This window comes from Panthera uncia (assembly GCF_023721935.1).
Source record: "Panthera uncia isolate 11264 chromosome E2 unlocalized genomic scaffold, Puncia_PCG_1.0 HiC_scaffold_19, whole genome shotgun sequence".
In the NCBI taxonomy this organism is placed as follows: domain Eukaryota; kingdom Metazoa; phylum Chordata; class Mammalia; order Carnivora; family Felidae; genus Panthera; species Panthera uncia.
The window spans coordinates 31,692,436-31,717,371 of NW_026057588.1; the positions used below are offsets into that span (position 1 = coordinate 31,692,436).

Below are 24,936 nucleotides of genomic sequence, written 5' to 3' on the forward strand. Positions count from 1 at the left end.
CTAAGTCTTCGCTGCTCACAGCCTTAAAGCTGCCCTGTGTGCAAAGGGGAAAGAGCAGAGGGGAGGAAAGGACAGGGCAGCACCTTTAGGCCAGTAAGAGCTTCCGTGGTTAGAAGCCACAACTATAAACGTAGCAAATGGAGAGGGGCCTCGACAGTACCCAGCAGGGGCAGAAGATGCAGGTGTGTCCCACTGGTGTGCACTCAGGATCCTACAAGCTGCCAGAAATAAGTCACTGCATCTACACACCTAAACAGCACTTCTGCTTCCTGGCCACGATGAGATAAGGCCTGTTTGTTTCTCCAAGCTTTAGAGTCTTAAACGCCACTGGATGGAGGGAGGAAGGGGAAGGAAAAGGAAAAGGAAGGAAGAATAAGGAGAAATTTCACAATGAGTGATGAGTGTTAAGTGACACTCCCTGCAGACGCAGTTTAGAATCTTTACTTAGTCACACAACATCGAGAATTGGTTAGTTCCAAGGGAGGTCGCCATTCCGTCACCCGGCTCATTTCTCCCACCCACCCCCCCGTCCCCCATGTGTTCCACAATGCAGTACAACCAAACGGGATGGTCATCTAGAGCCGAATGTTTAAATAATACCTGTCCAATAACTGCCCTTGCTTCTTTGTGCTGTTGGGAAAGGAAAAAAAGAAAGCAACATGATCCAAACACTCTGCACACCAGTGGGTGCCTATCTTCCCAGGGCATTTTCAGTGGAATTTCTGCTGAGCCCTCCTCCCCTCCCCCCAGCACATCAGCAAGGAAAGACGCAGCAGGACAGGTCTGGACATCTGCACTGGAGTGAAAAGAGAAACCAAACACAAGTCGGGCCACAAGTGGACTCTGGCACATTTTTAGATGAGGTTAAAAATGTCACGGTGCGCACAGGAAGCAGGCAAAGGAGTTCTGAGGGAGGTAATGCCCGTAGGCAGAACAAACCGTCCGGTCTACTCTTGGGCAGGAGCTTGGGAGGGACACGGGAGCTAGGGGGCCTCGAGGAAGGTGTTGGTTCGGAAGATGGAGGAGACGATCTTGCCAGTGGCGTTGATGGTGCCTTCACTGTCTGAGCTGGACTCGGAGTCGCTGCTGCCGGAATAGGCACCCAAGCCTGGGAGGATGCCAATACAGACCGCGGCGGAGGGGCAGTGGATGGAAGGAGTGCTCAGGGACGTGCTTCCAAGAGACATGCAGGACGGGGCTTCTGCAAAACAGGAGGAAGCACTGTGACTTCACCATTTTGCCCAAAATTCACAGGGTACTTTCCACGTGCGGGGCACAGAGCCTCGGGCTCTACCCTGAGGCCCCAAACCACCCTGTGCAGTCGTCACTACTGTCCCCTGCATCGGACAGCTGTGTTCCTCTTTTACAACTGAGAAAACTGAAGCCACACTCAGAGAACATTTTAAAGCCATGCAGAATGTGACCACATAGCTAAGGCTCTTTTTGCTCCGGGAAACCCAGAGTCACTGCAGCACCCCAGTGATGGAAAGCCTCAATCCAGGGGAATACGGCACTTAGAAGTAAAAAGAGAAGTTAAGGACTCTACTCCACCACTCCTGTTGCCTCTAAATGTTTCCGGACTCAATGAATCACTACAACAACCTGCTGTGTAGGTATCCCCATCTTACTGATGAAGGAGGTCAAATGACCAGGCCAAGGTTAAAGGCCACTTAGAGTAGAAAATGTTAAACTAAATCTGAATCAAAAAATAATGTACTAGAATGATACCAGAGCTCACTGTAGACTAAGTGCTGGACTTTAAACCTCAGTGTCTCAGGCTGACAAGCATATACCTTCCTGGCTTTCGCCTTTACGAGCCCCTAACTGACACTTTATGTAAATGTGAAAAGGATACATGGTTCCAAGTATATGAAGTCAGGAGGAAATCAAAACTACCACTGAGAAGCAAGAAGAGACCTCCAGCGGCCAGTACACAGGGTTGAGAAGCTCAGTGGATTTGCTGGTCTTACAGGAAGTTCTAATAGGGGAAAAAGAAGCTGCTGAAGAAAGGCAGTGTTGAAACACAGAGATGTAAGAACGTGACCTGAGAGCTGACACTGATCGTAAAGACGGTGATTACAAGACTTCATGAAAGCAGAGGCAGATTTTGCAACAAATATCACAAAAGTCAATTTCTTTGTGAGATCAGGTTCTTCTGACACCAACCAACCAACCAACCAACCAACAACCGAACAGAAAACTGGACACAAGGTACAAATAGTTCACAGAAAAAGCAAAACAGACATTTAAACTTGGGAGAGGAAACAATCTATAAGGAGGGAAGGTATAGGGAACAGGCATCTTTATATGCTGCTGAGAGGATGTGGGGCGGTTTGGCAACGTCCTTCAATCTTAAATGATGTTCATATGAGAACATGCCCTGCGGCACTGTTGACAGTAGCAACTGAAAGGTTCATTAATAAGGGACCAGTGTAATGGACTATTATTCGGCCATGAAGAAGAGTAAAGCCTCTACGTGCTGGTACCAAACCACTATGCTATGTGAAAGAGGCAAGGGTATGTGTAAGCTATAATCTGTAGGGAGGGGAACATGCCCATGGACATGCATGACGATGTCTAAAACAATACTTATAAAACTGGCAATAGTGTTGTCCTGGGGAGATCAGCAGAGCGGTTGGGGAACAGGGAGACTTAACTTTTTTTATTCCAAACTTTTTAAATTTTAGAATGAATAAACTTTATTTATTCTTTTGCCCCTTTTGAATCTTCTATGCATATACTGCCAATGCAGACAATTTTTTAGAAAAGCAAATGCAAAAGTTCAAAGAGCATCATAGTCTACTTAAATTGGGGAGGAACAGCCCCATGTATCTCTGTAACCTCATGGGCACCCCACTCTTACAGCCAGGAAGGCTGCAGAAGAATGGACAGTCTAACAACAAAACGGGTTGCTTATCTGTATGCTCTCATTGTAAGCCACTTGAGGGCAAGGGCTCCTTCTTCACCACTCCGTCCCTATGGCATGGGGTCTAGAACAGAGCAGGCCAGCATTTGCCATGTGTTAAAGATATTTTACACATCTCATTGCAAATAGCTAAATTGGGGGGGAGGGGTGAAAATTTGGGACCCAACATCAAATTGTACATTATTCATTACTTGAACATTCCCTGTATTATTATTTTCACATATACAGTGATACTTTCATTATTCTGTTAGAAATATTTGGTTAAGGGATGCCTGGGTGGCTCAGTTGGGCTCAGGTCATGATCTCATGGTTCATGAGTTCGAGCTCCATCAGGCTCTCTGCTGTCAGTGCAGAGCCTGTTTTGGATCCTGTGTCTCCCTCTCTCTCTGCCCTTCCCCTGCCCACACACTCTCTCTCTCAAAATAAATATATATTTAAAAAAATGAAATATTTGCTTTAAAAAAACCTGATTCATAAATCAGTTACTCAGAAAAGTAATTTATGTGAAGCTGTTCAATGAGATGTCATTTTATTAAGAATTTCAAGGGTGAATTGAATTTTAGGGTCTATCTTAGATAGAAAAGGAGGATCAAGTTCAGAGTACCTGTGCAAGACTAGAGCTGGCCTAACGGAAGGATGGAAGCCAGCCACGAAATGAAACCAAGAAATCTGGACCACAATGGCATCAGCAGAGTTTAAGCCAAAAGACCAAATCTCCCGATTATCTAGGTTTCAAGAAAGAAAAGAGACTGCAACTCTGACAAATTTCATTCCAAAAATAGTTCAACTGTCCAAAGAGAACAAAATGGTGCCCTCTGATCTCACCCATTTGGTGAAGTTTCCTGCCAGCTTCTGCATTTGCAGGACCACGTTGTTATACCAAATTAACACTGAAAATTACTAATACGGAATGTTCTTGGGATTCAAACAGATGCGTGAGTTGAGAGTCGATGGGGCCAACTTGTGCGTTCACTGGCTCTGCTCAGAGCCTAAGTCCAGAGCCCCCAATGGGGGAAACCTGAATCTCCATTAGGGTCACAGAGTTCTTTTCTGGGGGGAACAAAGGCACAAAGCTTTCTACTGCGAAGGACAAGACTTTCAAGCAAGCTTTTAGGGGATATTCTTCCAATGGGGCCTTACTACCAAAAGAGGGTATCTCTTGCCCAGCTGTAAGAATGCTGCTATGAGAGTGGAAGGGAAGACAAAGAGATTAAAAGGTGGCTCTGAAACATGGTTTCTGCCTTAGATGGTTTTTTTTTAAACAAGTATTATTATTTTATTTTACTTTGAGAGAGACAGAGTGCAAGCAGGGGAGGAACAGAGAGGGAGGGAAAATCGCAAGCACTGCACTGATAGTGCGGAGCCCAATGCAGGGCTCAAACTCACAAACTGTGAGATCATAACCGGAGTCGAAATCAATAGTCAGATGCTCAAGCAACTGAGCCGTTCAGGTGCCCCTTTAAGATGGTTTCAAAAGGCCACACAAGTGGGGCACCTGGTGGCTCAGTCAGTTAAGCGTCCCACTTCAGCTCAGGTCATGATCTCACGGTTCATACATTCGAGCCCCGCGTCAGGCTCTGTGCCGACAGCTTGGAGCCTGGAGCCTGCTTCAGATTCTGTGTCTCCCTCTCTCTCTGCCCCTCCCTCACTCACACACTCTGTCTTAAAAATAAATAAACGTTAAAAAAAACAAAAACAAAAACTGCCACACAAGTTTTCCCTTCCACTGACTAATGCAAATAATTCCTACAAGGGAATAAGCACCAGACACAGACAGGGCTAGCTGAAGTACACTTAAGATTTCTATGAAGTTTTATGTACTTGTGTGTATGTGCATGTGTATACGCCCACAGTATACACTTAATCCTATTTACACATCCAGATTAGCAAGTTTCCTATATATTAAAAAGATATCTGTGAAATGGAAGTCCTATATTGCTGATGGGAATGTAAACTGGGATAACTTCTTTGCATGGCAATTTTACAATATTAATCAGAATTACAAATATCTTCTCTGTCCCAATAATTCTATTTAACCTAACATATCATGGGTGTGAAAAATAACGCATGTACAAAGTTTTTAATAAAACATCATGACAGAGAAAGCATGGAAGCAATCTAAATGTCCATCATAAGAAATAGAAAAAACATACTATGTTGCAACCATATAACAGGATACTACATAGTCTTAAAAAGGAATGAAGCTCTTTATGTACAGTCATGCAATGATTCCCAAGATACTACAGGTGAATTAAGCAATGAACAGAGTATGTTAATTAAAATAATGACGATGACAGGAAGTACAAAACAACATATGAGGTATTCTTGCCAAAACACTTGAATTGATCATGCTCTAGATCTTGTTGATTATATCTCCATGGTGTTCCTTTATTCCTCTGTTTCCTGTGAAAATGGTAACTAGATCTAGAGCTTGGGAAACTCCACAGGACAAAGAGACCCAGTTTCTTCACAAAAACAAAGGAAGCAAAAAATAAACATAAAAAGGAAGAAGAACCTATAGGCCAAATGAGACTTAAAAGGCACACTAGTCTATTGTTAAGATGCTATCTGATGGCAATATTCCCAGACTGATCTACAGATTCAGGTGATCCTTATTAAAATTCCAACTGCCTTTGTTATTGAAATTGACAAGCTGATCCCAAAATTCATATGGAAATGCAAGGGACCTCAAATAGCCAAATGATCTTGAAAGAGAACAAAGTTGGAGGACTCACACTTCCTAATTTCAGAACTTGCTACAAAGCTATAGTGATCAAGACTGTGTGGTAACGGCATAAGGATAGACATACAGATCAGTGGAAGAGAAGAGAGAGCCCAGAAATAAACCCATACATGTTGGTCAACTGATTTTCAACGAAAGTGCCATGACAGTTCAGTCTGGAAAAAATAAGTCTCTTCAACAAAGGGTGCTGGATACACACAATGAAAATGAACCCCTACTTCAAACCATATACAAAAATTAACTCAAAATGGATCAAAGACCAAATGGAAGAGCTAAAGCCATAAAACTTAGAAGAAAACACAGGTGTAAGTTTTCATGGCTGTGGATTAGGCAATGGTTTCTTAGATACGACACCTAAAGCACAAGCAACCAAAGAAAAAATAGATAAGTCAGATGTCATCAAAAGTAAAAATGTTTGTGCTCCAAAGGACTCTATCAAGAAAATGAAAATATAACTCACAGTAAGGGAGACAATATCTGTAAATCATATATCTGACAAGTGTCTAGTAACCAGAATATATAAAAAACTCTTTAAACTCGACAGTAAAAAGACAAGTAACCTAATTTAAAAATAGGCTCAGGATTTGAGTAAATATTTCTCCAAAGAAGATATACAAATGACCAATAAGTACATGATGCCAACACCACTAGTCATTAGAGAAATGAAGTATCACTTCCCACCCACAAAGATAAACAAAATAAAAAAGACAATAACAAGTGTTGACGAGGATATAAAGAAACTGGAGCCTTCAGATACTGCTGGTAGAATGTAAAAATGGTGCAGTTGTTTTGGAAAACAATTTGGCAGTTCCTCAAAAAGTTAACCATATAAACACAGAGTTACCATATGACCTAGAAATTCCATTCCCAGGTATACACCCAAGAGAAGTGAAAATAGCTGGTCACACAAAAACTTGTACATAAATGTTCTTAGCAGCATCATTCAGAGTAGCCCAAACGTGTGAACAATCCAAATGCCCATCAACTGATGACTGGACAGAATGCAGCATGCCATACAACAGAATATTATTCAGTGTAAAAAGTCCCGATACGTGCTACCACATGGATGACCTTTGTAAACACGTGAAAAGACACTGGACACAGAAGGCCACAGATGGAATGATTTCATTTATAGGAAATGTCCAGGAAAGGCAAATCCACAGAGAGAAAAGTAGATGAGTGGTTGCCAGTGGCTAGAGAGAGGGAAGAACAGGGATAACTGTTAATGGGCATGGGGACTCTTTTTGGGGTGATGAAACATTTTGGAATTAAACAGTGGTGATGAATACACATTTCTGTGAACATATTAAAACAAAATCACTGAATTGTGCTTCTTTCAAAGAATGAATTTTATGGCACTGAGTTGTATCTCAATATTTTTTTAAAAGCCATATAGGCCAGATACAATGTATGACTGATCCTTGCTTGGATCCTGATTTTTAACGTTTATTTATTTTTGAGACAGAGAGAGAGACAGAGCATGAACGGGGGAGGGGCAGAGAGAGAGGGAGACACAGAATCGGAAGCAGGCTCCAGGCTCTGGGCCATCAGCCCAGAGCCCGACGCAGGGCTCGAACTCACGGACCACGAGATCGTGACCTGAGCCGAAGTCAGACGCTCAACCGACTGAGCCACCCAGGCGCCCCTGGATCCTGATTTTTAAAAAACCAATTGTCAGTGGAGCCCCTGGGTGACTCAGTTGGTTGAGCACCTGACTTCGGCTCAGGTCATGATCTCGCAGTCCGTGAGTTCAAGCCCCTGCTCTCTCTCTGGCTCAAAAATAAACATTAAAAAAAATAATTGAAAAACCAATTGTCAAGAAAAAAATTGTGAGAAAATTGGGGAAAATGAATACTAATATGCTATCTGATATTATTTAGAGATCACTGGAGGGTGGGTGATGGGCATTGAGGAGGGCACCTGTTGGGATGAGCACTGGGTGTTGTATGGAAACCAATTTGACAATAAATTCCATATTAAAAAAAAAAAGATCACTGTGATGTCAAAAACAAAACAAAACAAAGAACCCTTATTTTTTAGTGATATGTACAGAAGAATTACGGATAAAACAATATAATGTCTGACATTTGCCTCAAAACACTATAGGTAAGGACGTATAAATAAGATTGGATATGTGTTAAAAAACTGATGAAGCTACATGATGGGGTTCCTTATTATCTCAATGTTTGAATATGTTTTAAGTTATCTCAATAAACATTTTTTTAATTTTAAAAGCATATATTTGTAATTGCTTATACAGACACAGAATAGCTCCAGATATACACATAAGAAATGTATAATACTGTTTCTCTCTGGGAAGCAGAATTGGATGGAAGAGGATATATACGTAGAAAGAAGACTCTTCACTCAATGTCCTTCTTAAAAGTAATTCTAGAGCAAAAAGTTATCAGCAACAGCGTACCATTACTGGTGCTCAGCAGATATACATTTTTAAATATCCATTATATTTTGAGGGAGAAATCAATGTAAGCCCTGTTTTATAGATGACCCACTGAGTTTAGCGCAGAATCTCAGTTCCCCAGGGAGTCAGGGGTAGAACTAAAAACGCTCTTGTATTTCTTATCCCCGATCCGGCCCTCAGGAACACTCACCTTCACTTACAACTCTGTGCCACTTAAACAGTGCCAGATTTGATTGCATAAAAGTAACCACCAAAGAAAGTATGCTTCTGGAGACTGTATTAAGCTTCCAGGCTCGATCTGATCCAACCATCAGCAAGAGCCAGGCATTCTACCTCTCACTGGTAGCCAGCCAGGTGAAATCAAGAAACTTGACATTTGGGGGACACAGAGAAAAACCCTTTGTGAGCAGAAGTGATGGGACCAGGGCTTTGGCTTTGTAAGCACTTCTGGGAAAGCACAGTTGTCATTTATCAGTTCCACTGGTTTCTAACATATTGCTTGGCAGGGCAGTTGACATATACTCTTGGGTATAAATCCTGCCTGGTAGAAAACAGTTTGGTAAACTAAATTTAGATCGGCTTGCTCAGAGACCCATGCATTCCTTCACAGCTGTGCTGAGGTCCAGCCCTGTACTATGGTTCATGTGTATTACAAGTAAACAGTGAAATGAAAGCTGCCACCCTACCTTGACTCTTGTCATCTGGGTCAGTGTCCGACTTCAGTCTTTTCACGCTGTTCCCGCTCTCTGAGCTGTAACAAAAAACATGGTAATTTGAGCTATGTCCAATTGTGGGGATTAAAACTTTGGGACACAGGAATTCCAATAACCATTATATGGGCCTTAGGTAGCCTCAAAGAACTGGGATGATCTGAAATGAAAAGTCTTCACTTCAGGTTCCTAATCACCTTCCAGTTACATTACTGTTATAAGGACAGCATAAACCCCTGGCCAATTCAAGGGGTGAAGCAGTAGATCTTCAGGCATCACCTAAACTTCAGATTCTTTGTTGTCCTTATCATTCATCTTGGTTAGAATCACAGATGGATTTTGAGAATATCCGGGCAATTTCATACATGATGAAAATTTATTTAAGTTCTTAAAGATTAAAGGAAATCTCTTTAGTGACATGTTAATGATTCTGAAAGTCACCCAAAAGACCTTCACTGAAAGACTATCTAGAGAAGTACTTCCCTTGCTGCGTAGCTTAGTGCAATACCCCAAGCTCCACCATTACTGCTAATATTTAGGGCAGTCAAAAAAAAAAAAAAAAAAGAATGCACTTCAACAAGGAAAGAAATGATCCCAGAAAGAAGGCTTTAATCACAGAAGGAAGGGATAGTGAACAAAGGAACTGGCAAACACAATCTAATTTGTGGTGTTCAACACGACCATACTCAAGTCCTGGACAGCAGTAGCATGTAAGGAAGAGGTGATTAGAGTGCAAAGTTCTAAGGTCAATGTATAATTTTGTAGGAAAGGAAGACAGCTATTTAACTTTAGGTTGTGCTAAGTACTCCTAGTAAGTTGCAAGGTTAGCCACCAAAAGAACAGAAACACCGCATGAATCCAAACCAGTAGAAAGAAAACGAATAAACAAAAGTTTTTAAAATCATAATTAATTTTTTTTAAAAATACAAGGAAAAATATCTTTTAAGTAAAAAGACAAGCAACATTAAGACAGCAGAAACTGTGTCAAAAATCCCAACAAATCCAAGCCTACCTGTAAAAACAGATGAACATACTCCATTTAAAATCAGATATTTATGAGACAATCCAAAAGATTTAACAAAAGTAAACAAAAACAAACAAGACCCAGAAAGATTGAAAGCAAAAGAGTAGCAAGAGTCACTAAGGCCAAACCCAAAGAAGGCTGAGATGCCCGGCACAGTATTAGGAAAACAGACTTTAACACCAAAAACATTACAAGAGGTAAAGTTTATAATGAAACAAAGTTTAATTCATTATGAACAAATAACAATTCTGCACCTGTATGCTTCTAATTAAAGAGTTTAAAATAGATATTCAACAGAACTCTGAAGAAAAATCAAGAAATCATCATTATAGTGGGAGATTTCAAAATACTTAAGTACTGACAGAGCAAGCAGACAAATATGTAAAGAGACAGAAGATATAAACAATACAATTAACCTGCTTATTTGGTGGTACCTACATAGAACCCAGAAATTTACAAAAAATAAATAAACAAACAGATTCTCCTCAAGCTCACTCAGAACATTTGTAAAAATTAACCTTAGGAGTAGGTCACAAAGCAAGTCTAAAGGAATTTCAAAAGAATTAGCACATATAAACCACGATGTAATTAAGACAGATATCAACAACAAAAGATAAATATTGTATGTCATAGATTCTAAGATACCACTGATAAGGTGTTAAAATGTGGGGGTAGGGGGAGAGCTTCATCTTAGTCCTGTGAAATATAGTTGAGTTACCTGAATATGTTTGGAAACTTTAAAAAATGTTTCTAATTCAGAAGTCAAAGAAGAAGTCATAATGGATATTTAAAAATAGTTGGAAATACAAAATCGTATACAGTGAAAGCTGAGGAAGAATTACACTTTCAGGTGCCTATAACTAAAAAGAAAAGATGAAAATTAATTAGCTAGGTATCTGACACTCATTTATAACAGAAATTATAAAAGAATAAACTTGAAGTAAAGAATACCCCAGAGAAAGAAGGTAGGAGAAATTAAGAAACCAGCCAAAATAAGAATAAAAATACAAGCCATCAATATATGGGATGAAAAAGGACACAATTACAGATACCACAGCAATCAGAAAAACAAAAAAACACTGGGGCACTTGCGTGACTCAGTCCATTGAGCATCTGACTCTTGATTTTGGCTCAGGTCATGATCTCACAGTTGTGAGATCGAGTCCCGCATTGGGCTCTGTGTCGAGCGTGGCACCGGCTTGGTCTTCTGCTTCTCCCTCTCCCCCTCTCCCCTACTTGTGTGCGGTCTCAAAAAAAAAAATAAATAAATAAATAACCCCGAATTGGGCCCTGTGCTGACAGAGTGTGGAGCCTGCTTAGGATTCTCTCTCTGTCCCTCCCCTGCTCATGTGCTCTCCTTCTCAAAATAAACAAACATTTTAAAATATCAATGAAAAAAATAAATGAATAGGGGCACCTCAGTGGCTCAACTGGTTAAGCATCAGACTTTGGCTTAGGACATGATCTCATGGTTGGAGAGTTTGAGCCCCTTATCGGGCTCTCTGTTCTCAGCATAGGAGACCGCTTTGGATCCTCTGTCCCCGCCCCTCCCCCCCCCCACCCCACTTGTGAGCTCACACACACATGTTCTCTCTCTCTCAAAAACATTTAAAAAATAAAAATAAATAAATAAAAATTTAAAGTTACTAAGAGTTATTAAAGAGTTATTGTTAAGGTTAATAAGAGCTGAGTGACCAGATATAAATACTCCAAATTGGCTGCACTTTTACAAACCAGCAACAAAAAAATTATAAAACGCCTAAGAATAATCTAATAAAATATATGCACAACCGTTACCTTTTGAAAGATAACTTTAAGACTTTATTGAAGAACATTAGAGGAAACAAATAAATGTATATATACCATGTGTAGAAAGACTCATATCCATAAAGATCTGTTTCCTCCATAAATTTATCAAACCATTTAATAGATTCCAATAAACTTGAAGAACTTAATCGAAAATTTAAATCTAGGTGTGCCTAGATCTAGGTGTGGCTCAGTCGGTTAAACAGCTGACTCCTCGGCTCAGGTGATGACCTCATGGGTTCAAGAGTTTGAGCCCTGCATCAAGCACCATTATACAACAGTGAAAATGAATGAATTACTCTGAGCTGACAACACGGAGCCTGGCTTGAGATTCTGTCTCCCTTTCACTCTGCCCCTGCCCCGCTTGCTCACACACTCTCTCTTTCTCTCAAAATAAATAAAAATAAACTTAGATTAAAAAAATAAAATTTAAATCTAACTAAAATTTATATGCAAGAACAAAGTGGCCAACAATAGACAAAATACCCCTGAGAAGGGGCGCCTGGGTGGCGCAGTCGGTTAAGCGTCCGACTTCAGCCAGGTCACGATCTCGCGGTCTGTGAGTTCGAGCCCCGCGTCAGGCTCTGGGCTGATGGCTCGGAGCCTGGAGCCTGTTTCCAATTCTGTGTCTCCCTCTCTCTCTGCCCCTCCCCCGTTCATGCTCTGTCTCTCTCTGTCCCAAAAATAAATAAAAAACGTTGAAAAAAAAAAAAAAATACCCCTGAGAAAAGTATAAGGGGACTTGCCTTACCAGATATCAAAGTTATTTATAAAGCTACAATAAGTACACAGAGTGGTACTGGTCCTATAGATCCAAGGAACAGAAAAAAGAAAAAGAAAAAAGAGAGAGAGAGAGAGAGAGAGAGAGAGAGAGAGAAAACTCCCAAACAAAGCCATATGTTTGGAAACTTGTTATAAGACAGAGAGTAACACTGAAGATCACTGGGGAAAGAGAGTAGTGTTTAGTAAACGTTGCTAGAAAATTAGCTACTCACTTGAAGAATAAAATTGAAAAGGGATCCCTAGCTCATACCTTCCAAAAAAAAAAAAAAAAAAACTGATTTCAGGGGCACCTGGGTGGCTCAGTCAGTTAAGCATCCGACTCTTGGTTTCGGTTCAGGTCCTGATCTCATGTTTGGGGAGTTTGAACTCCTTGCTGGGCTCTGTGCTGTTGGTGTGGAACCTGCTTGGGATACATTTTCTCTCTCTCTCTGCCCCTCCTTTGCTTGCTTTCTCTCTCTCTGTGTGTAAACTAAATAAACTTAAAAACAAAACTATCTTCAAAAGGTATAAACTTCCAGTTAAAAGTCATGGTGTTGTAATGTGTAGCAGGGTGACTATAGTTAATAACACTGTACTGTGTACATTTACAAGTTGCTAAGAGTAGGTCTTAGAAGTTTTCATCACAAGTAAAATAAAATGTGTAAATATGTATGGTGATGGATGTTAATTAGTCTTATTGTGATAATTTCATAATATATACATATATCAAATCATAATGCTGCATACCTGAAATTAATATAATATTATGTGTCTGACTGCCTTAGAATTTAAAAACCTTAAAATTAATTAATGAGAGTAAAAAGAAAAGCTGTAAACTGGGGGTTGGGGGGGGTAGGGAAATGTCAGGACTATATTTAAAAACAAACAAAACACACCTACAAATCATTAAGATAAATACAAATAACCCAGTAGAAAAATGGCAAAATATTTGAACGGACCTACCACAGAAGAGGACACCTGAATGGCAAATCAACATATGAAATACGTCAACTATATGTGAACTGGAAATGCAAATTAAGACAGCAAGGAAACACTATTTCACAAAATCACTACATCACTGATCTGTGCTGTCCGGTAGGGCGGCAGTTAGCCACTTGTGGCTATTTAACACTTGAAATGTGACTAGTGTGACTAAGGAACTGGATTGAAAATTTTAGGTTTTTTTTTTTTTTTTAATGTTTATTTTTGAGAGAGACAGAACATGAGCAGGGAAGGGGCAGAGAGAGGCGGAGACACAGAATCCGAAGCAGGCTCCAGGCTCTGAGCTGCCAGCACAGAGCCCGATGCGTGGCTCGAACCCGTGAACTGTGAGATCATGACCTGAACTGAAGTCAGACCCTCAATCAACTGAGTCACCCAGGCACCCTGAAGATTTTCGTTTCAATTAATTCAGATTTTGACAGTCACAGGTGGCCAAGTGGCTACCACACTGACCGGCACAGCTCTGGAGAAACATATGCACATACATAATAGAGCACGTCCTGGACCTATCAGCACCATTTATTATAGTTCAAGCATGCATCCACAAGAGAATGGACACATTTTAGTATCTCATAAAGCACTATTATATGACAGTGGAAATGAATGAATTACAGCTATATATACACGAACACACACAAAACTGTTTCAATCACAGAAACAATTGGAGTGAAAAACCAAATTTACAGAAGATCACATACAGAATGAAATTGTTTTTATAAAGTTCAAATACAAGCAAGCTATTACACTGTTTATGAATACGTATATAGGTAGCCAAAACAAAAACAAACACGAACAACCCCCTCCCCCCCACACGCAGAAACTACTAAAAGTAAAGAAAGGCAAAAATATGATAAACCAGACTTGGGAACGTGGTGTGAGAGCAGCAAGGCAGAAAAGCAATGGACAGGGAGCACAGAGGTGGACTCAATTTTGTTGATTATGTTCTAGGCACGAACCAGGCACCAGACTTTCACAAGCATCTGAATCACCTGCGGAACTTTGAAAATCAGACTCCCAGACCTCACTTCAAACTTAATGAACCAGAATTAATGAAAGGCCTAGAAGCCACATTAACAAACTCCCAGGTGATTCTAATAAACCCAGGGCTGGGTAGATTAGGAACTCCTGCCCCAGGAGACTAATTTATCACCTTGCCACAAAAAAACAATAATAATCGATGATCTAATAAAAGGTGATCTAAGGACTAAGGAAAAGAGATGGTTGTAACATCCATTCTGCTAGCAGCAAGACGCTGCTGAGAGGTATCTAACTGCCCACCTAGAGAGCCCTTTCTTGGTGAAGTCCAGTAAAACTGACCCAGGGCCAAATCCTGAAAGACACTGGGCAAGGCATGAAAGCTTACGTGAAAACTTGAAAGGAATAATTAATGGCTCAGGTAATTGGCCCTTTTCAGGTTACTGCTACTCCTCCCCTCCACCGCTGAACCATGACGACATTTTTAGACGTAAGCCATGTCCTAGGAACATCTGCAGCAGATAGATGGTGCAGCAAACCACAAGAGTGCATCAATGCGCTCCCTTAAAAACATGTGGCTGGTTGCCTTACTGATTTCCCTAACAGACTGCATTTGAACTTAACATTATTTCGCCCATGGTATGGTTGGTCAAACTGAAATGACCGGATTTAATCACTGGTGCCATTTCAAGATTTAGAAAGGGAGGAGCAAACGTAAGACAGAACTTATCAAAACCTCCAGGCAGTGCTGCCACCCCACATCAGAACCCCAGCCAGGTCTATCATGCGGTCACAGCTTCCAGGGTCTCAAAGGCCACGGTACCTTTGCAGCAGCTACTCCCGCTGCCCGAAATTTCTCCTCTCCCTCGTCCGCCAAAGCCCTACTTGTCTATATAATCAACATCTCCCTCTAATGCTTTCCCTACCTTCCCCAACCTGAGCTCACATGCCCTCTCCAGTGAGTTATGTGTTTCCTCCCCCCCTGCTCTCATTACACCCTACCCAAATCTTTTCACAGAACTCGCTCCCTCGTTTGCCTAGAAATAGAGGCCCAAATATTGAACTCCATACCTCTGTTACTCTGTAACCTTGGACAAATGTTCTCAACCCATCAAACTTGTACTTCATAGACTTGTGTAAAGAGATCATTCCTGGAAAGCACTTAACACAATGCCTGGCACATGACAGGTGCCCAATGAAGAGTAGCTAGCGTTCTGTTGAATGAACAGTCCGAGAGACAAGGGTCAAAGGCTACAGAAGACACCAAATCTGGAGGGGGAGAGAGAGGTAAGGCTACTAAAGAAACATCACCAAGACTTCCGCTGAAGTATTTGCTCAGGCTACCATTACCAGTGGCATTTCAGAGTACACAGAAGGACATTTCAGTTGTGTGAGTGCTGGCTGACCTCTTATGTTTCACAGCTCCTGCCAACAGCTTCGCCTGGGAGAACTTGTTCTTGGTTTCTATGGATTTCACAGCCACTTTCTTCTCCACCTCCTTCTTGTTTTCTGGAGAAAGTCCAACTTTGTTGAGATTACTGTGTTGTAGGTTAAGGGTCAAACTAAGCAAAAAAGAGTAATGGCAGGACAGTGGTAAATCAAGAGAAGCCAGACTCGCATAATCCACTAGGACTTCAGCTCTGCCATGTAATGTTTGGCCTACTTATATTCAAAATAATGTCCTCTCCTCTTTATTCTGCCAGGAATATCCAGCTGATTTAAAGAGAGATTGAAGGTGACCACAGAGGGAGAAGACCCAATTTAATATACAGAAGCAAACTTTTTCCCTCTCTCAGTGAAAATCTGAGTTACAGTCTGAAAACCTCCCTAAAGATATGGCCAACATCATGCTTGCTGGCAAAAACAAAAATCTTAATATAAATGCAACAGAAAAAAAACGTGGCTTCCCCCCAAATTTTTAAATACTTGCTTTCTTCCCCCAAGGGTAAAATCAAATCTTGCAGAATGTCCTATCACCAATGGCATTCAATCTTGGACATCACAGACACTAACTCCTACTCTGCTGGTGCAAGACAACATCAGAATCACCTTAAGCCTCGTTAAAATACAAGAGTCCCTCCCCTGTCCCAAACCTACTGAATAAGGACCTCCAGAGGCCCAGGAAACTGTCTTAAATACTCTCTTCAAGGTGATTTTACCCAGTGCACATGCAACACAAGAACCAAAACGTCTTTAAAAGCACAACCAGTTCACTTGTAACATCACTTCTTGCAGGCTTGACCTCAATCTCTGGCTGTCAAGCTTTGGCACTTTCTTCTGTTCTCTCCGCCAGCCCCTCCCCGTCCTTCCCTTTCACACTCTCACAAACCATTAGCAACAGATTTGCGTTGGACTTGGTGCAATTCTTGATTTAAGAGGCAGCGATGCCTTAACGGAACAATAGTGACACCTAGTGACCAAAACATCTAAGAAGCAGGTAATATCAGCCCAAAGCAGAGGGGGTATATGTATATGGCCTTTGAATCCTGGAGAAAACTGGGTATCAGAAATAAGGAAATTCTAATTCTGATCACTCTTCAGGCACTCACTCTTTCTTACAAGCACCAGTTACCTTAAATATTTGCAGTGTTCAATGGAGATTACACAGAACACTCTTACTATCCTGAGTTTCATCAATTTAAGGGTTTCAAAGTCAACATGGAAACTGATTGTATGTTAATATTATGTGTTTGGCCTTTTAGAATAAAAAAGAATCAGATTTCATCTTTCTAGTACCAAATGCCAAAAACCACCAGCATGATGATTTTTACCTGCAACTCCTTCATTAAGGGATAAATTCTTTTGAGAGACAGAGAAAGAGAGAGAGACAGACAGTGTGTGAGTGGGACAAGCAAAGAGGGAGACACAGAATTTGAAGCAGGCTCCAGGCTCTAAGCTGTCAGCACAGAGTCCGACGCGGGGCTTGAACGCACGGACCGTGAGATCATGACCTGAGCAGAAGTCGGATGTTCCACTGACTGAGCCACCCAGGCACCAAGGGATAAACTCTTAAGAGAAAACTCTTAATATTGAAAAATAAAAATGGAAAAACTTAACAAAACACACATATTTATAATACTAGGACATAGACAAAAAACAACACTTCATTTTTTTTGGAATAAAAAGGAATATTTTTATTCTTTTAAAGTGAAGAAAAACTGGGGCGTCTGGGTAGCTCAGTCGGTTTGAGTGTCCAACTCTTGATTTCGGTTCAGGTCATGATCTCACTCATGATCACGGGACTGAGCCCCACATGGGCCTCCAAGCTGAGCATGGAACCTGCTTGGGATTCTCTCTCTCCCCCTCAGTCCCTCTCCCCAGCTCATGCTCTTTCTCTCTAAAATAAAAAAATTTTAAAAATCAATAGGTGAAAAAAAACCCTGCAACCTTTTTTTTGGGGGGGTGGGGTAGAGAATAATATTACTTTTGATCCAGAGCCAAAGCATAAGCCATTTTTCCCCTTAAGTTCCTCTCTCCCTAGAACGCTCTATATACCCAAGCACACCTCAAAAATCTCAAGGAATTCATTAGATGAGGCATTTTTTTTAATTACATGCTTTTTAACACATATAATATCGCTAAATACTGGTTTAATCTGAAGAAAACAAAAGTTCTATTGTTTATATGGCACAAACCACAGTTTATCATCTTTACAAGTATCACATTATAAAATGTCTCCTATTATAACAATCAAGCAAAGTCAAGAACCTGCTCCTGACTTAGAGCTTCAATAAACAAATGTCTAATCCTTCAGTTCCTATTTCAACATGTCTCTGGCTGCATGCATGCCAGGGATCCGTGCATTACAGATCAGTGGGTTGGAAGGCTTGCTTTTCTAGGGTTTTTCTAGACAGTTGGAACTTACCAAGTTTCCAACAAAAGCCACTACCCGTGGGGCCTCTCCAGTGTTGTCCTGTAATGTTAGCAGGGCAGGGAAGTTTCTTTTTGCCTTACTGCTGCCCTGTTCATTCTTTCCTTTGAACTGAAAACTGGAAGGCTTTGCACACTCATGCCAAACCAACACCACGCTCCAGAATGTTGCCTTGGGAGATGTTCTATGTCTTATTTGCTAGCCTGCCAAATTAAGCACATAAAACAAGACATAATTCTAATGATCACTGTAACTGATGTATTTCCTTAGAGGAAAAAAGGCTGGTGCGTGACACAATGCAGTATGTACCACATCTGCCCATCTCTACAAACATGCGCAGTATTCTTCTGGAGTCGCCAGGGAAGGCAGTGGAGGAGGGGAGCGCCAGAAGAGCCAGCTTCAATCCTACAGTTGGGATTGAGGTGTGACTCTCCATCATCTCCGATCTTAAATGTTACACCGGAATCCCACTAGGAAAACCGGGACTGGAAGCCAGGGCTCTCACCACCAGTTCACAGTGGGTTTCACGGCACCAAGCCGCCACCTTATCTCAATTGTTGTCAGTCACCTTGATTTCAGCCAAATCCCTGGGAATCAGTCCACATTTGCTCCTACACAGCTCTTTAACGGAACCTACTGCACATTCCCTGCAAAAAAAACCAACTAGCACATACACGCAGCCGTATCACTAACTTTAGAGGTAAAGCCTGCTCCATCACACCAATGGGGTTATTCAATTTATAAGCTTGAAATATTCAAATAAGTCTTCTCATAGGAAAAAAGCTAGGGTGGCTCTCCTGTGAGTCATTCATTAATTTGTTCACACATACACTGAGAACCTACATGCCAGGAACCAGGGAAATCAGTGGTGACCAAATCTTTATTCTTATGGATCTTTATATTCCAGCAGTAAAAGAGGCACAGAAACTAAGAAGCAAATTAAATTAAGATTTTCTTAATTTTCTTACGAGAATTACTGTTAAAAAGTGACATCATACACACTGATGTGCTTCGGTGAAATTTTAGAGGGGGTGCGGAGGGAAGAGGGTCTCTATGAGGGAGACGAGAGCTGAGACCCAAGTGCCATGAAATGCCAGCCTTGTAAAATCTGAAGAGAGAACATTCCAGGCTGAAAAACAACAAACACAAAGGCCTTGAAATGGAATCACAAAGCTCAGCCTGAGAGGAACATAAAGGAGGCCAGCAGGCTGGAGTGTAGTGAACACGAGGAAGCAGTTCAAGACGCGACAGGAAGATGGGTTGGCCTAAATCATGCAGGGCCTGGTAAGAACGCAGACTTTTAAGCCTAAAGGCCACAGGAAGCCACTAGTGTTTCAAATAGGAAAGTGACAAGATTTCATGTATGTTTTTAAATGTTCCTTTTGACCAAAGTGAGAATGGATTGTTGCGGATGAAAGCAGAAGCAGAGACTAATTTGGTGGTCACAGTGGTCCTGAGAAGCACAGAGAGTCGAACTGCACAGAGGTGGAGTCCATTTTGGAAACAGTTTTTGGGCCAGGCCCGTGCGGGCACGGAAGCACCGTTACGGAGATCTGAAAGAGCAGAAAAAGAAGAGATCGGGGGGCGAGGGCAGTGTGAGGAGTGGAGGGTAGGGGTGGTCAGGCACAGAACTGAGAATTCTGACTCAGCCAAGTTACACGTGGGATGCCTATTGACACATGCAGGGGATGACAAAAAGGCAACACTGAGCCAAAGCGAGGTCATCTTTGTTGTCTTCTCGGTTTTCCCCTCTGTGGAAACAGAACAGGCTACACCTCTAGGGAAGATCTTAAGGAGGACACAGGAGAGTCGTTAAACATTTCCTTTTGAAACTCAGAAGCCAATTTCTCCCCTGGATGAGTTTACTGCATCGCCCATCTGTTTCAGAGTCTAATCCCACAAGGCAAAAATACCCTGGTACTGACTATTAGGATTTAGGCCTTTAGTTAATCCTAAAGGATCTGGACTTTTGATTGCAACAGACTCTTGCATGCGACCTAACTCCATAAATCACTGCCAGTTATTCAGTCACAGGAATGTCAGTGTTGAAAGGGAACTCAGAGGTCACGAGGTAGAAAACCTTATTCTCATTCTATTTGTGAAGAAACTTAAATCCACAGACGTTGACGAGGAAACGGACACCATACAGCTCTGTCTCAAGGTACAAAGGATATTCTGTATTCCTTCAGTTCTTTCAGTTCTTCTTCTCTTCGTTGCTTTTCTAGTAGTTCCTGCTGCCGGGAAACCTCGTCGAGGAAGTTAGTCTCATCTTCGTCTAAGCCTCTTACCATGTTTTCTGAGGAAATAATTGAACAAGGAACACTTAGCAGGCTAAAGGGAAAACAGAGTCAAATAAGATTTTTCCTTCTCCTTATTTTTAATAAGCAGCAGATCCTTTAGAGGATTAGAAGAAAGAATTTGTAAACACCTCGGCTTCTGGAGAGGGAACACAGCATAAAATCAAGGCATTTCTTCCATTACTAGACATTAGCACAGAATTAAAATGGGTATCTTGAGCTCAAAATAAATATGTTCAATGTGGTCTGGAAGGCAGCAAGCTATCTCTTTTCCACCAAATGAACATCTAGAGACTGGATAATCAAGACAGTTCCGTGGCTAGTCATGCAAAGTGTTGCATGAGGCAAAAGTGCACCAAAAGGCTGTGCGGAGTGTGCTGGACTGTTTCTGAAGCTTACTGAATTTGAACTGCTCCTCATACTCCTGCTGCTTCCTGTCTTTCTGTTCCTGTAGCCTTTCATACAGAGACCGAGGGTCATAAACCTCCTCTGGACATTCTGAAAGAAAGGGGGAGGGAAAGAAAAAGAGGGGGGAGAAAAGGTACACACTTTAGAATTGTTCACATTATTTTGGAATCACAAAGGATTTCAAAGATAAAGTCAAGTCTCTGCATGATCTGAGGGCAAGGATAACACAAAAATAGCACAAAGTCCACAGCTTCCCTCAGGACCTGAGAGAGGGGCCGGCAGTTCTCAAAGGCAACCACCAACGGCAAGAGGACCCACGGCCGAGACAGTTAACTGGAAGAGGGGCCAGCCCAACCCCCACAGAGCGGAAGCATTCTCAGTCGTTCAGATCTTGCATCCCCCTGTAAAGATGGAACAGACTTGCAGAATCTTCTAGAAGGCAGGATGGTGGCATGGACAATACATACTGTGCTTCTGCTCCCACCACAGGGGCCTTGCATTGGCTCCTGCCCCACTCTGAGTCTCAATCCCCCTACTCTAAAGTGAGGACGTTAGTGCCTCCTCTGAGGGCTGCTGTGAAGATTAGAGATCGTCACGTTGAATACCGAACTGTAAGCCCACATACCTTCTGGATCTTCAGGTTTTCGAACTTTCTCCCATTCTTCTTGCCTCCTTTTGCGCCGTTCATCTAGTTCTGCCTCGGACACAAACCTCTTTTTGATAACAAGATTACCATCATCCCCTCCATCCATAATGGAACAACTGGTCTACAAAAAACATATGAAACATTTCAAGTGAGAACCGCAATTTAAATTCTAAGGTGAAACAAGGAGATTTAGCTCTGTCTCACCTAGCAACAGATTATAGATCACTGATATAAGCACATGATTACATTTTTCCTACTGTATCAGGCAGTTTTATTCACATTTATGTTATCTACGAAGTCAGCGAGAGGACCTGGACTAATTCTTATTACCTGCTGTAATTACACGGAAGTCTTACACTGCAGATATTTCTTGGTCCCTCTAATCTAAACCAATTGGCTTCCTGGGCACCCTAACTATTCCCCCAGTTTTCAACCTCTTTTATTTCGGTGACATCTGACATTGTTCCTTCTTGAAATACCTGTTTCAGGGACATTCCACTACCTCCATTTGCGTTATTGTTTCCAAGTAGGTTCAGAATGGAGAAACTCAGGTATTCAAGGAGCCCTGGAAACAAAGTCTAGTTTGTACAACAGGGAAGGGATGTGCCTAGAGGCACACAAGCCCCAAATGGAGAAAGCGAGACGAGAACCCAGATCTCCTAACTTCAGGTTTAATGTGCTGTGCACCACACTGAGTGGGGTTCAGGTCTTTCCTGACCTTCCTTCCTGTAAGCTACAGATCTATGCCCCTAAAGAGTCTATCTTCAATCCTTCCCTTTTCTCACTCCCACAATGACCTCGCCCACTTTATGAATATCTTGATGTACAAGATTCCCAAATCCCAAATCCATATACCTCTACCTGAGCCTCTCTTCGGAAGGAAGGGACAAAGAAATATAGAGGAGTGTGCATTACTCCTTTTAAGCCTTTCTGCTTTTCTTTGCTAGTTTCTTTCTTTCTCTTTCTTTCTTTCTCTCTCTCTCTCTCTCTCTTTCTTTCTTTCTTTCTTTCTGAAGAACCGTGGAATTAACTCTCTACTCAGACATGTTGTATTATTCACAGAATTACACCCTAACAAGGAAGCAGATATTCTGCACTACTAAGACATCAACTCAATGTCCATTCCAAGATGATCCTGAATAACAAATGTAAGTCTCTACTGATAGCACAAAAATAAAGAAGCTGCCATTTATTGAGCTCTTACCATGCACCAAATACATTTTTATGTATATTATCTCATTTATGCTTCCATTGACCCTGTGAGAAATACTCTCTCCTCACAGATGAAGAAATGGAAGCCCAGGGAAGTCAGGTCACTCGTCCAAGGTGATAAAAGGTGGTAAATGGTAGAACTGGCTTGACATCAAAAATTCATACTCTTACCCACTTCACCATCCCCTTCCCCAGAAACCTGGGATCCTGGTTAAAAAGAAGGACATGTCAATTTCAGCGTTCTTCCTATACCAAATTCCAGGCTGAAACTGTTCATGTAAATATTTTAATAAAGATGAAAATGGAAGGTAAGAAAACAAATCCAAACATTCTTAACAAGAGACCAGTTTCAGCCTAAATCCTACTGTAGCTGAACTTTAGTTCAATGTAACAACCATGAGAGAGAATTTTGAAATTTACTAGAAAGAAAACCAAATCAATTGGCAGAAGCTACTGTTCCCACCTAAAACCCACAACCTGCACACTTATGATTTACCCTCAATGTCTCCAGCCAAAGGACTGTTACAGACACAGAATTATTCAGTCTCTGTTGACCATGCCAAAAGTTTCTCAAGTTCTGCAGAATAACATCTTAGGAAACATGAGCCGACATATTCTTAAATGTCTTAAATTAGGACTCTAATGAATGGGAGAGATACACTGGATTCTCGATGTCCCCCCTTTCTTATCCTATTTGATGGCTGCAGCTCTCCTCTCTGACCCTAAATTGGCCACCTGGTTTCTTCACCTCACCCTTATTTCCTGGTAAATAATTCAGAGTGGCTCCGGTCCTTATGTCACACCGAACAGGATTCTCCATCCAACATACGAATCCACCATACATACCCAGGAGATTTTCATCCAACCCACACTCTAAAACTTCAACAGGGACCAATGCACTCATTCCCAGGCAGCTGACTCCCTCTCTGAGTAGATTTGACTGGTAGGATAGTTCTTCCTTAAACCAAACTGCAATCTGTCTCCCTATAAATTCCACACTCAGGTTTAATCCACTGGGACTACAGAAAAGGAGCCAAATCCTATTTACAACATGACAATGCTTCCACTGTTTGAGGACAACTCCCACGGTCCTCCTAATCTGTCACTTTTCTGGACCAAACATCCCTAGTTCTTTTAATCTTATGAAGCAGAGAAAAATAATAGTTTCTCAAAGCAGTAAGCTTATCAGATTGCATAGGATTTCAACCTGGGAAATAAATATTAGGATGTGGCAATGCCCTGGCATTCCTACTGAATGCATCTCTTCACTCTCATTGTACGTTTTAAAAAAGGAAAGAAAATAACATATTAATACTGAAAAAAAGTGTTCCAATAGGCAAAAACAAAACAAAACAAAACCTAGACTCGCAAATGGTTCCATCTAAATGAGAATTCAGTCTCTAAGATTTATTCTTATAAATCAAAATTAAGAAAGTAAAATCATTAATTTTCACAGCTTGTTGCATTTTTGGAAAAGGAGAACCTGTCTTCACTTAAACTTTAACCAAGATCCCTGAACTCAAGGGACAAAGCCTTCAAGATACATGTGTTAAAAGATTTGAATTTGAAACAGAAACTAGAGAATCTTCCAACACTTCACTCTGGGGAAAAGACAAACTTATAGGATTCCAAGAAATCCTTATTCTCTTTCTCATCAATCTTTTTTCACTTAAGTGTTAGAATTCAACTTCTACCCAAAGGGTTGAGTCTGTGCCATTCACCATCTTTCACACCGCAAGGACAAAACCAGGAATCAGAGATGGTTACCAAAACTGAAAGAAGATGAAGCAGCACGTTGAAAATGAAGCAGCACGTTGAAAAAGGGAAATTTAAAGACAATGGCTTCAGAATTTGACAGAGAAACTACCGCTCTCGATGGGATGGTTTCCTGAAAACAGAGTCAAAACGAATGAACACTTAAAAAAAGCCTGCTCTTTAAAGCTAATATTATAGTCCTGATATTCCCTTGTCTCAAAATAAATTTTAAAAAGCTAGATGGCCACACCTAATTATAATGAATTTCTGAGCAGTAAAGGGATACAACTAAAGCACAGATTGCTCTATCCTTTCTAGCCTTTCTACATCTTCCGCGTGTCCTCATTCCCTGGCACTTCAACCATCATTCCCTCCTT

General features: G+C 41.3%; 1 protein-coding gene across 7 annotated transcripts in view; it reads right to left on the reverse strand.

Moving 5' to 3' along the window:
* Positions 1–837: 837 nt before the first annotated feature.
* The window catches only part of PSME3IP1 (proteasome activator subunit 3 interacting protein 1), a 30,992-nt gene continuing 6,893 nt past the window's right edge, over positions 838–24,936 (reverse strand). For 6 of the 7 annotated variants that reach the window (XM_049622196.1, XM_049622198.1, XM_049622201.1 and 3 more), the window contains exons 2-7: positions 21,572–21,713; positions 20,938–21,036; positions 20,415–20,537; positions 15,777–15,909; positions 8,778–8,842; positions 838–1,201 (exon numbers count right to left, since the gene is read on the reverse strand). In XM_049622196.1, the coding sequence (XP_049478153.1) occupies positions 984–1,201; positions 8,778–8,842; positions 15,777–15,909; positions 20,415–20,537; positions 20,938–21,036; positions 21,572–21,698 (765 nt within the window). In that variant the 5' untranslated portion in view covers positions 21,699–21,713 and the 3' untranslated portion in view covers positions 838–983. Of the gene's footprint in view, positions 1,202–8,777; positions 8,843–15,776; positions 15,910–20,414; positions 20,538–20,937; positions 21,037–21,571; positions 21,714–22,071; positions 23,135–24,936 lie in introns of those variants that run through there. The other variant, XM_049622197.1, reaches the window with a different exon arrangement.